Source organism: Scomber scombrus, chromosome 11 (genome assembly GCF_963691925.1).
Source record: "Scomber scombrus chromosome 11, fScoSco1.1, whole genome shotgun sequence".
NCBI classification, from domain to species: domain Eukaryota; kingdom Metazoa; phylum Chordata; class Actinopteri; order Scombriformes; family Scombridae; genus Scomber; species Scomber scombrus.
Genome location: NC_084980.1, coordinates 19,713,126 through 19,725,792, shown reverse-complemented (window position 1 = coordinate 19,725,792; position 12,667 = coordinate 19,713,126). Strand labels below are relative to the sequence as shown.

The 12,667-nt window shown below is 38.1% G+C and overlaps 1 protein-coding gene across 1 annotated transcript in view; it reads right to left on the bottom strand.

Annotated features, from left to right (window-relative positions):
* Positions 1-4,152, bottom strand: part of LOC133990573 (RNA-binding Raly-like protein) — a 30,538-nt gene extending 26,386 nt beyond the window's left edge. The window contains exon 1 of the mRNA XM_062428926.1: positions 3,897-4,152. Coding sequence (XP_062284910.1) covers positions 3,897-4,152 — 256 coding nt within the window. The remainder of the gene's footprint in view (positions 1-3,896) is intronic.
* Between the last annotated feature and the right edge of the window lie 8,515 nt (positions 4,153-12,667).

The window sequence follows — 12,667 nt, the reverse complement described above, 5'->3', positions numbered from 1 at the left end:
TGTCAAACCACATCTTTAGTTTGCATAATTCAGAAGACATCTCGTCCAATAACAGCTGAGAGTCATCACCACTACAGAAGATATTTGTGTCATCTGCAAACAAAATAAGCTTCAATATCTTAGATATATTGCTTATATCATTGATATACATAATGAAAATTTGGGGCCCAGCACTGACCCCTGGGGGACGCCACAAGAAATATCCAGACATGCGGAGCAACTGTCACCCAACTTCACAAACTGTTGCCTGTTACTTAAGTAACTCTCGACCCAATTAAGAACTACCCCCCTGATACCATAACGTTCCAGTTTTTTTATTAATATGTCATGATTTACTGTGTCAAATGCTTTCTTAAGATCAATGAATAACCCAACTGCATGTTTTTTATGGTCTATAGAGTTTGTGATATCTTCAATTAAGTCTATTAATGCCAGTGATGTTGATCTGTTTGCCCGGAATCCGTATTGGCTGTCAGTGAGGAGTTGGTTTTTTTCTATGAATTTTTCCAGCTGATTGTTGAAAAGTTTTTCAAGAATTTTAGAGAACTGTGGAAGTAAATAAAAACGGGTCTGTAGTTTGTGAAGTGGTGTTTGCTGCCAGTTTTGTATAGTGGTATGACTTTTGCAGTTTTCATTTTATTAGGGAATGTGCCTGTTTGGAATGATAAGTTACAGATGTATGTTAATGGTTTAGAAATCCCCTCAATTACCTTTTTTATTATACTCATATCTATATCATTGCAATCCACAGACTTTTTGTTCTTGCAGTTCATGACAATATTAGTAATTTCCCTTTCATCTACTGCTTGGAGGAACATGGAGTAAGGATTTTTATTTATTAACTTATCTGGATCTAATTCAGCTGTCCCATTATCAGGGATTTTTTCTGCCAGATCAGGTCCAACATTTACAAAGAATTTATTAAAGCTATTTGCCACAATATCCATATTACATTCTTCTTGATCCTTCACAATAAAATACTCTGGGAAATTAATTTGTTGAGATCCATTTTTTATAATATTGTTCAGTATGCTCCACATTCCTTTAATATTATTTTTATTATTGTCCAATATTTTCCTGTAGTAATCTTTCTTGCTATTCCTTATAACATTAGTTAGCTTATTTTTGTATTTTTTATATTTATTCTCTGATTCTTTAGTTTTCTGTCGTAAAAAGTCTCTGTACAGCGTATTTTTCTTTTTGCAGGCATTTTGTAAACCCTTTATTATCCATGGACACTCGGCATATTTTAGTTTCCTGCTATATTGCATTATGGGACAGTTTTTATTATATAGTATGGTAAATATTCTAAGAAATTCCTCATAAGCACTATCAACATCTTTATTTCGATATACATCATCCCAGTTCTGCGCCAGTAAGTCATTTTTAAAAGCATTCATTGTTTCCTCTGTTCTCAGTCTCCTGTATTCTTTTTTCCCATCCAACTTATTAATCCTATAGTTTCTGTCATATACTGTAAAAACTGGTAAGTGATCACTAATATCATTTATTAATAGCCCACTAACTGTATTATTTTCTATGTCATTGGTAAATATATTGTCTATGAGAGTGGCACAATGAGATGTGATTCTGCTGGGTCTGGTAATTTTCGGGAATAAGCTCATACTAAACATAGTGTTGATAAATTCATCTGTCATTGTATGTTTTTTTTGATTGAACAGGTCGATATAGAAATCTCCACAAATGAAAATTGTTTTGTGACTCATTTTAGCAAAGGTTTCCTCCACCCAGTTTTTAAACATATCAATACTAGAGCCTGGTGCTCTGTATATACAGCTAATGATTACATTTTTATTTTTTTCCTTATAAATTTCAACTGTTATGCATTCCAAAATATTATCCACTGCTGCAGACATATTGTCCAACACCTTGAATTTCAGAGTTATGTCCACATACATAGCAACTCCTCCTCCCCCTTTAGTTTGTCTGTTTATATATCTAAATTCATAGCCTTCAAGCTCAAAGTCGAAGCCTTTATTTGCTGTAATCCATGTCTCAGATATGGCAATGATGCTGAAGGGTTTTGTGAACTGATACAGATACTCCTTGATTTGAATGAAATTTGCATAAAGACTTCTACTATTGAAGTGGATGATGGAAAGTTTGCTATCTGTCTTAATTCTCCTGTTGAACTGTTCATCAGTATAATAGTCACAGTTATTGTTGATGGAAGAGAAGAAATTGTTATCCGGGTCAATATCATATTCCAAATCCCATGTATTATGATCAGTGTATTCAAAAGTGTTCATTTCCAGATGATCTTGTTCACTAATTCTCTGTGTCATGTGGTTAAGGGATCCAGATGCAGAAAGACGATTTCTTTCAGTGTATGTCATGGTTGTGTGTAAACCAGTTGCTTGTTACCTTATTATCCAGATCCTGTTGATCATTGGTATTTTTCCAGCTCCTCCATATTTCTGACAACTATAACTTTGGCCTCCTCCGGTGTTCCGTTCAGCTTAATGAAGATTTTACAGTTAGTAGACCAAGTGTTTTGGATTTTTCCCTGCTTTCTTAGGTTGCGTGCCTTCCTGGCTATGTTGGCATTTTTTTGGTCAGGTGCTCATTCAAGAATAGCCTACATTGGTTCCCTTAAGCTTCCTTCCCTGTTTAGAAGTGCAGTTTTGCTTTTCCTGTTGACAAACTTGATGATGATGGCTGGTTTGTCGGTAGCGTTTCTTCTGTGCAGAGGGTGGCATGCCTCGATGTCATCACTGACCACTGTTATCCCCTTGGACTGCATGAAAGCAGCCACTTGCTGCTCCGTTGAACTGATGTCCAGTTCCCCGGGCTCCCCCCCGTTGTCAGCGGTCACCGCCCTCGCGTATGACCGGGGTTTCACGTGGAGCCCAGTAATAATCACATCATTCATCCGGGTGTACTGCTCCAGGTCCTCAACTCTGCTCTCCAAGTAGGCAAGCCGCTTGTCCTTTTCCGCATTTTGGATGCGTAAAGCCTTCACCTCCTCGACCAGGTCCAGAATACTTTTCTGCTGCAGTCTGACAGCAGAAATCTCCTCCGCGAGGAAATCGAGCGACTTCCTTATGTCCTCGACTTCCTCAGCCGCTATGGTCTTCTTCGGACCCATGAAGCCTGTTATTGTTGGCTCAGTGTGTCCCAAAAATGCGTCCCAAAACTTCATTAAAAGTAACTTTCTCACCGAGCTTCTCCCGAGCTTCTCACCGAGCTTCTCGGTGTTGATAGTGTATTGAAATGAGTTATTAAATCTCTTTCAAAATCATGATATAGTTACAAAATATAGAGTTCGGGAAATTACAATTTTAAATACTGTGTGGAGCACTTGGAATATAACTAAATACATTTACTCAACAGCTGTACTTTTTTGAGGTACTTGTACTTGAGTGTTCATTAATATAGTTACATTTGATACTACTTTTTTACTTAAGCTTTTGCTTACTTTTTTTTACTTGTTTCTTTTCAAATTTCAAAAGTGTGTAAAATGATCTATAATAAGGCATTGTTATAGATGAAAGCAATGGTTCCCACATGTTTTGACTTGTGTGCTCTTGCAAAAGAGTCTATTTGGGCCCCTTTTTCACGTTTCACAAGTTTGTGATTGTTAGTTTTTTCCACAGAAAACTCGACAAAACTCTCAGCAATTTAATACAAATACAAAAGACAAATATACATTTGTGAAGCAGACCAGTTTTCTATTTCTTTCCTGTTCCATTTATCATTTTACACATCTAGCAGATTTATTGAGTGAGCCTAAAGAGGGGGCAACCACTGGGAACAGAAGAGGATGAATTCTTATTGACTGCTTTCACAGCTAATATTGGTGTCCAATACATACAAAATATTCACACTGTAATCTAAAGCATTAGCACTGTATAAATCAGAAAAAAATGCATTACCTAGTGATTGTCCAGCAATGACCCTGGCGTTCTCTCCGGCCACGGCCGCCCTGGCGTTCCTCTCGCTGGCATACTGAACGAAGGCGTAGCCTTTATGCACAGAGCAACCCACAATCTTGCCGTACTTGGCAAAGATGGCCTCGATGTCAGCCTTTGTTACCACGGCCGTGTTGAGGTTGCCAATGAAGACGCGGGAGTTGAGGGAGCGTGGGTCATTCTTGTTAGTCACGTTGCTTGTCTGGGTCTTCCCAGTCATCCTAGACCTGCAGCACGGCCTGCTGGGAGACACAGAGCACACTGCTCAGAAAGCCAGGAAGGTTAGATTGTAGAAGTTACACACAAAAATCCAAACAGATACAGGCACCAGTGGGATGTAAACTGGCCAGAGCTGAGAGCATATGTTGTAGATTAATGCAATTTCTTTTTTGTTTTTATAAATCCTTTTTAAACCCCACCGGATGGTCAAAATTAAGAAAAACACTTTCTTAAAGCAGATATAAGATTGTCTTCCCCTGGCAGGGCCAATGCACTGGTCATTGAAAAAGGTTGATTTATTTATTTCATCATTATTTCTTCATGAGATTTCATAACTGAAAACTAAATACTGGAAAGCTGCAATTTCAGTGAATCATTCAAGGCTACAAATCATATTATTTTTAACATTGATTAATGTGCCAATGATTTTCTTGATTAATTGATTGTCTTGTCCATAAACTGTCAGAAAATAGTGAAAAATGTCCAGCATGATGTCTTCCAACTGCTCTTTTTTCAACCATCAGTCCAAAGCACCCCAAAAAACAGTTTAGCAAAGAGGACTAAGTAAGTCAGAAAATAGTCAGTCAAAAAGCTTAAAAATGACATAAATGATCAAAACAGTTGATTTACTAATTTTTTCAGCTCTCTCATTGGAGTATTGCACATTTTTAGTTATCTAATCTCTCCTCTCTCCATGCCTGTATGTTAACTACTGAAGTCTAAAGACCATGCAGGCTGAGGCAGACTGCTGACTGCATGAGGTGAGAGGTACCCTGACATAGGATTCTAATGTGTGAATCTGACAAATCTCACTATATACGAGAACTGTGTTCCCACGTTTGAAAATAGCACATCACACCGAAGTCACAAGCATCTTCACACGTTGCTTTGGCTCCTTATTTTTTTTTAGTCTTCTCCATGTGCAATGCCTTTACATGCTGGTTAGTCATCCTCCAGGTATTCCAAGTATTAACAGCACGGATCATACACATGATAATTACACCTCTTTATTACTTTCAAACAGAAACCAGGTCAAAATAATGATTTTATCGGACACTTTAAATGAATTTTCACCCAGGCATGAGGCTGACAAATCATCTCATCTGAGCCCTGTAGCAATCACACTCTAAACATTACCATCCATTCATGAGGTTTTTACACCCCCCTGCAGCCTGCACTGTTTGTCCCCATTATGCTGCAGTCCTCTGGGGGGCTCAGGAAGTGGAAGTGTCTCCATAGCAATTCACGGGGTGGATCGTGGCACTTGCACTCAAAGATGAAGGAAGTATCTCTCAGGTTGTGGCTTCTAGCAATTCCCTGTTGGTGATTTTTGTGTGTGTGTGTGTGTGTGTGTGTGTGTGTGTGTGTGTGTGTGTGTGTGTGTGTGTGTGTGTGTGTGTGTGTGTGTGTGTGTGTGTGTGTGTGTGTGTGTGTGTGTGTGTGTGTGTGTCTGTGTGTGTGTGTGTGTGTGTGTGTGTGTGTGTTTCTTTTTGTGTACACTACTGTAATAGACAATTTTTTTTAACACAGATTCCAGAAACTGTAGTTCATTTTTATCACAGATGAAGCTCTTATGAGGCTGTAAGAGCAGAGCAAAACTATAAGAGAGATCTGCATCGAGGAATTGAGCATTTATAGCAAATGGTTACACAATTAGATTTGGCAGAAAAGCCTCTGCTCTTTGAGTTAGCTCTCAAAGAACCCGAGCTGCAAAGAGGATTCTCTTGGGAGAGCTAATTCCAATAATTAATATAAAGGAACATTAATCAACAAAATGAAATCCCACATAAAGAGGGGGTTGGGGAGGTGGAGGGAGCTGCAGCAGCTAATGGAGTTGAGATGAGCGAATTAACAGACACAACAGGTTATAATGTCTGAAGTGTACACCTGCATGCGTATGATTGGATGTTACTTGCCACACAGCTTAAAATGAGCCAATGATTGTGAAGCATATTAGAAACGGCTGATGCTAATCAGCCAGTACAAGCTCAACTTCAGAACTCTGCCCCAAATTAATTTTGGGCTGCAGTGTCTTGTGTGTAGTACTGTAATCTCCACAGCAAGAAGGCTGTGTTTGCTTGAGCTTGAACTATTAGTTGATCAAATTAAAATTAATCAGAAAATATTTTGATGATTGATTAAATGTACCTTTTTGAGCTTCTCAATTATGAGGATGTGCTGCCTTACGTGACTGTAAACTGAATGTCTGTGAAGATTTATTAATAAATCTATCAACTTTTAATTTTACTTAAAATTGCTCTTAGATTTAATATGGTTATGGCGAGGGTACTGCAGATCTGAGGTAGCTGCAGCGCAGAGACAGATGTGAGCACACATCAAACTGAAACATGTTTAAGGATGACATTGATGTACAAAATATAACTGGTCGTGATAAATAATATCTTATGAGGCAGGATGCTAAATTCAGAATAGGGCTACTAATTTTGGCTTCTTTTTGCAGCAGCTGCCTTTTGTCATGGTACTATATTCTCCTTCTCTATATATTATATGTTTTCTCTGATATACCTTCTCCACCAGCAGCACAATTTCCCCTTTGGCTCCAGATAGTTGGTTTCATTTCAGCCAAATACCTAATCTTTTATCCCTATTTATATAGCATATCAAAAATAAATTAGGTTGTTATTATTTTCATGTGTGAAATGCTATTACATATAAGACATATAAGAGATCTGTTTTTAGAACCATGTTTTTGCAGAGTGACATACCACTGATTAAAATATAATGCTTTTAATGAAAAGAATAAACAGTGGGGCAGATGTTGGGTGATTAAAACTCTTAAAAGTTACTCTTACACTTCAGTATGAGTTTGACTAAGCTGCTTGATAAATGAGTCTTATTCTTTTTTTTTTTTTAAGTATTTTGCTCCTGAGTCTTTGCTCTTTAGACAATTCTCAAGTGTAATTCTTTACAGTTTGATAAATACAGATATATGTCATATTTTTGGGCAGCAAAATCACTTACAGGGAGAATAATCTACACTTACTGAGCTGAGCTGGCATACAACACTTTATAGTTAGTATTTAATTTTTAACTGCCACTTGTCGACTATTTAACTGCATTAGATTTTACTACATGTACTATGTTGTCCTTTTATGTCCACTAAATGTTCTTTGATGTACTGTATTGTATTTCTATGTGAGCTATGCACCAGTAAATGACACATATCCATTACATTACTGCCTTCATTAATGGATGACAACAACACAACAGAATAGGACTGAATAGGAATAAGTGTGTATAGAAGAGGTAGGAATGATGTGATAACATCTGTAGATATTCTCCAAAAACACATTCCTATACTATACTTTACATTTTCCCTGTGAAAGATGGGGGAGCAGGCATGCCGAATGGAAACCTCACACACAATGCGCACGCACACAAGTCACACACACAAGTCACACACACACACACACACACAGACATACACACACAGACATACACCAGTACTCTCTGCAGTAGATCTCTTCTCAGACACACTTCACATCATAGTTTTTCCCCATCCTACCTCCTCTTTACTTGCATCTTTTGACTCTACCCACACATAATCCATTCTAAATCTCCTCTACTCTTTTTTAAAAAAAAATCTCCTTTTTGCACGACACAGAATGGAAGATAATTTAACACAGCTTTGAGTCCCGTAATGTGGCGATGCTGTCATTGAGTTTTCTTGGATTTGATTCACTTAATTATCAACAGAGTAGCGGACTAAAAAGCCCACCAGTCAATCCAATCAAATCTAATCCCATTCACTCCGTCTCTACCTTTGAACAGCCTCACAGCTCCGGCACCGAACCCAACCCACTAAGTGACTGATGGATGTGAGGTGCATTGAATGGCCTCTTTAAGGCAAATGTACAGAGGTGAGGCCATTAGATGGTTGATTAAGCAAGCAAGAGAAGGTTTTTAAGCAGATTTAATAGGCGAAAATGTGAGTTCCCTAATTTAAAGCCATGCTGAGCTGGAATTTAGTGCCAAATGAAAGCTTTGGCCTTTCCTCATTAAATACTGGTTGAAATATTTGAATGAACAGTGTGTGGTTACAAAGAGTCAGGAAAAAGTGAATAAAAGAAAAAAGTTAAGAGTTTTTCATATGTATATTCACTATTTGCTGCATAGAGTTGAAAGCCAAGACTTGTGGCACACATGTAAAGGTAGGGTCAACTGTTTTTTAAGTCCATGTCTTTGCGGGCGTCAAAGAAAGCACACCATCTCAAAAGCCCCACTCAGCAGGTTACCAATCCCAGACTGTATTTATAAAACTTTAAAGAACTGCACTTGAGACTGCTCTAAAGAGCTAAAAGTTTTAGTTTTTTTTTAAAGTGACTCACTCCCACTTAAAGAAAAAGTGTAAAATAAGTGTAACCTTTAAGAGCAGCAACATGATTAATCACATGAATAAACAGAGCAGTTTACCTTACATGAGCCCCATTGTTGTACATATACTGTACATTATTCTTTTTCAAAACGTATGTGGCTTTAATCATTAGCAGGGTCCAGGGATGGCTGTCCGTTATCTGATAGCTGTCTGTTGATCATTCAGTCTGTCCATCGCTTTAGTCCTGACTGAAATATTTTCATAAGTACTAGATGGATTGCTATGAAATTTTGTACAGACGTTCACAGTTCTTGCAGGATGAAATTTGTTGGTGATCCCCTGACTGAAATGTCTCCTACATTATTGGATTGGATTGGATTGGATTGGATTACCATGACATTTGGTGCAAACATGCATGTCCTCCTGAGGATGATTCTTTAAGTTTTCCACTAGTGCCATCATCAGGTCATAACAAAAATGAATCTAATATTTTGGTCAATGCCTGCAAAACTAGTGAAATTCAGATCAGCCTCAGCGGCACTTTGTCTTTATTGCTAATTAGCTAATGTTAGCATGCTAACATGCCAAATTAAGAAAGTGAACATGGTAAACACCTGCTAAACAGCATGCACACTTCTAATCACTGGGTTAAACCAAAACATGATAAATATACAATATTAGGTCAAATCAACCAATCCACTGTGTTGATCCAGTGTTACACATAATCATCTTAAGATAAAAACTGTCACAAATGTATTTTTTCTTGTATAAAATAATGTGCATGACATTCAAACAAAACGTAACACATTAACAATCATTAACAAAGGGTTAGTGATTTGTCAGTTTAAAAAGAGTGGAGTAGATTTTAACAAGCTACAGTTTGGGTAAATAACTCAACAGTAAAGTTAAAAAAATAACTAACCCTAACCCCTCTTACCCAATATTGTGTTGGTGCTATATTGACCCAAACTGAGCAAAACTATAACCCAGTTATTTTTATTTTGTGTTATTCTCACCGCATAACTAACTAACGTCATATTAAAAGCTTTAGCTAAGAGGAGTGTATCCTCACAGAACCATTAGCATGTGTGTAGACCCTTGTTACTTTTTTTCCCCCTTTAAATAAAAAAAAATCCCTTTAGGCAGTTTTACATATTGGCACACATTCATAGTAGTGATCAAGCAAAAAAAACAACAACCTACTCCAAACCCTGGGGGCACATATCATAGCAAGCAAAAGCAGCCATGGACCAAAAAGAAACAGCAATCTGCTTCTAAATGTCTGTTTCTGAGTTTCAAGCTTGATGTCAAGTTTCTTAAACACAGCTAATGGTTAGAAGTTTTCTACAAAGTCTGTAAACTTGTCAAACTTCTATCAGCAGCTGACAGCATCAAATTGTCACTGGACTAAAGTAACTGCAGCTTGTATCTGGAAGGAAAATATAACTACTGGCAATCTGTCATCTGATAAGTAGAGGCATTTATAAGCTTTAAGCCTCTTTTTCTCCACATGCATTACCTTAGATTATCACCCCAGAGATGCTTGAGAATTATTTTGTCAATTGCCCTCAATTACATGTTTTTAATGAAAATGATCACAGGAAAAAAGTTTTACATTATTCTTCTAGCTCATTCAAAATGGAAAAAAAGAGACTTCAAAGGCAAATCTTTTACAATATTCATGAGTCTGTAAGATCCTCAAAGCCTTTTAAGAAGAAGCGTGTGGCATAACTGCTGGCAAACGATGGTGGAAACGTCCCAGGCCAGAAAACACTCTCACAGTGAATTCAAAGCTGATAGGCACGACAGGAGGAGAGGGATGGGTTGGATTCATCCTGGTACGCTTAATGCTCCAGAAATTAATGCTAAATAACATCTTCACGCATCAGGGAAGCTGTGAACGCATCCCAACTCATCACTGGCATGATTTCTCCATGCAAAGACTTTTTGTTTTGTTGCCTAAAAGTCCTCACTGGCAGGAGTCTTTCTAACAGAGAAGCAAGTGCTTGACAGTGATGTTTTTTCTTCGGGGAGTTGTACAGCATCCTCCCATGTAGCCGAGGTTTCAAGTGTAAGTATTTCATGGATCCTCTTTGGTCCTTTCACACCGACTGTCAGGGCCTTCAGAGTTTGAATTCCTTGGAGATAAAGAAGCGAGGAACTGGTGAAAGTAATCATTTTAGCACTTCCTCTCCCCCTGATCTCCTCACTTACTCTCACGTCTCTCTCCCGTCTGAGGAGAAAGATGAACACTCCTCAACCGATATGACAAAATACACAGTGGTTGTGAAGGAAGCATTCAGGCCACACTCACTCTCCGCAGCTTGAATGTTGCATTGCAGCATTTTATCTTTAGCGGGTTGACAGTGTACCACTGAGAGTGTCTAACCTCAACTGTCGTCAACAGAGGAAAATAAGACTGAGTTTAATTTGTAGATGTCTTCATAGCCTGTTTGCAGTGAGACATCGACACATCTCAACTTCTTCCTTATCAGAATCCGGAGATAGACATTTCTGGAACTAAGTGTCGACTTTTGGTGCCTCCCTGGAAAAAACATGTCTGCATAAGCAAGTATGGCTCTGTAATAAGCCAGGTTTTTTTTTTCCTTATTCTTTTGAATGACAGCCAAACACATTACAAGGGGGTAAATGTGGACTGAAATCTAATTACATTTTTATACAGTCTAAATTTACGAACTACACTGCAGTGCAGGTATCAGTTATTTTTCCTCTATCTGCTTTCATGTGAGAACATACCCAGCATGAAATGTGAGGATTTATCAAAATGCTGCTGTGAGTAATCTAAAAGCTGAAAATAGTCCTAAAATCACCTAGTGACTTTTATTACTGGGAGATTTTAGAGTATAATGATTGTAACTGACCTGACTGCCACTTAATCAAAAAATATGAAAACATTTAAATTGCATAAGGAATTAACAAGAGGAGGTTGTGTTATAATTTGCTTTCTTACACAAGTAGATTGATACCACTCTGTGTGCATAATTGAAACACCACATACGCTGATTGTCCCATGCACTGCAGTACGACCCATAGGAGCATTTTTCTAAAAAGCCATCGTTATCAGTAATTTCCAAAACTGTCAAACCTTCACCAGTAAAAAACAATGATGTGTTATGGTGTGACAATGCTGTGGTTAACGCTGGTTATGTTTAGGCACAAACACCACTTGGTTAGGATCATAGTTTGGGTTAAAATGATCACTTGAAACGTGGTATGGGTTAAAGTTCTTACTGCAGCCTTCATCACCTTAGCAACAATAAACAACACAACAATTGCAGTTACAGGGTTTTGTTTTTTTTTTTTAATTACCCAAATGTGTGGTTGGAGCGAACAGCAGTCTCCTGCAGCTAAATCTACTCTTTGCCATATATCCTTCTAGTTAGGACTTCTCTGACCTCCAATTAGAGAAGTCTTATGCAGTCTTGCAGACCTACATGACACCCACTTTACTACATGACATCCCCCCAATGCTGTCACTGTATCGGTATGCTACACGGCCCATTCAACTGACCCCGCCCTTACTCTAACTATCTCACTGCTCACGCCTTAACCTAACCAACTGGGTGTGTCATGCAGTAAAATGGGTGATTATGGAAATGCTTCACCTTATATTGGTGTCATCTAAACTGCATTACATCTCTTGGTCATAATTACTACAGCCGATAGGTGGCGTCTGTAACTCAGGTGTTAATCCAGGTCATTTTTGCCACCTGTTGTCTGTTAAGTAATGAAACAGAACATTAGCTTGGCTTAGCTTAGTTTAAAGACTAGAAACAGGGGGAAATAACTAGCTTGGCTCTGTCCATAGCTAAAACTGACCTATCCTCACTTCTAAACCTCACCAATTAAGATGCAAGATTTACTTTAATTAGTGAGCTTTAGAGGTACTGGTTGAAAGACTGTGTTGGACAAAGCCAAGTTAGCTGTTCTCCCCAGCTCTTTATGCTAAGCGAAACTTTTCTGCTGGCTGTGGCTTCATATTTAACAGAAAAAATATGACGGAAGTATCAGTTTCCCCAGCAAGAGCATAAGGGGAAAGAGCTAGCCTGATCAGTCCAAAGGTACAACATGCACTTACCAGCATGTCTATCCTGTATCCCGTATATTCTGTTTGTTTAATCAATAATAATAATAATGTCAAAATGACACACTTGTTTTA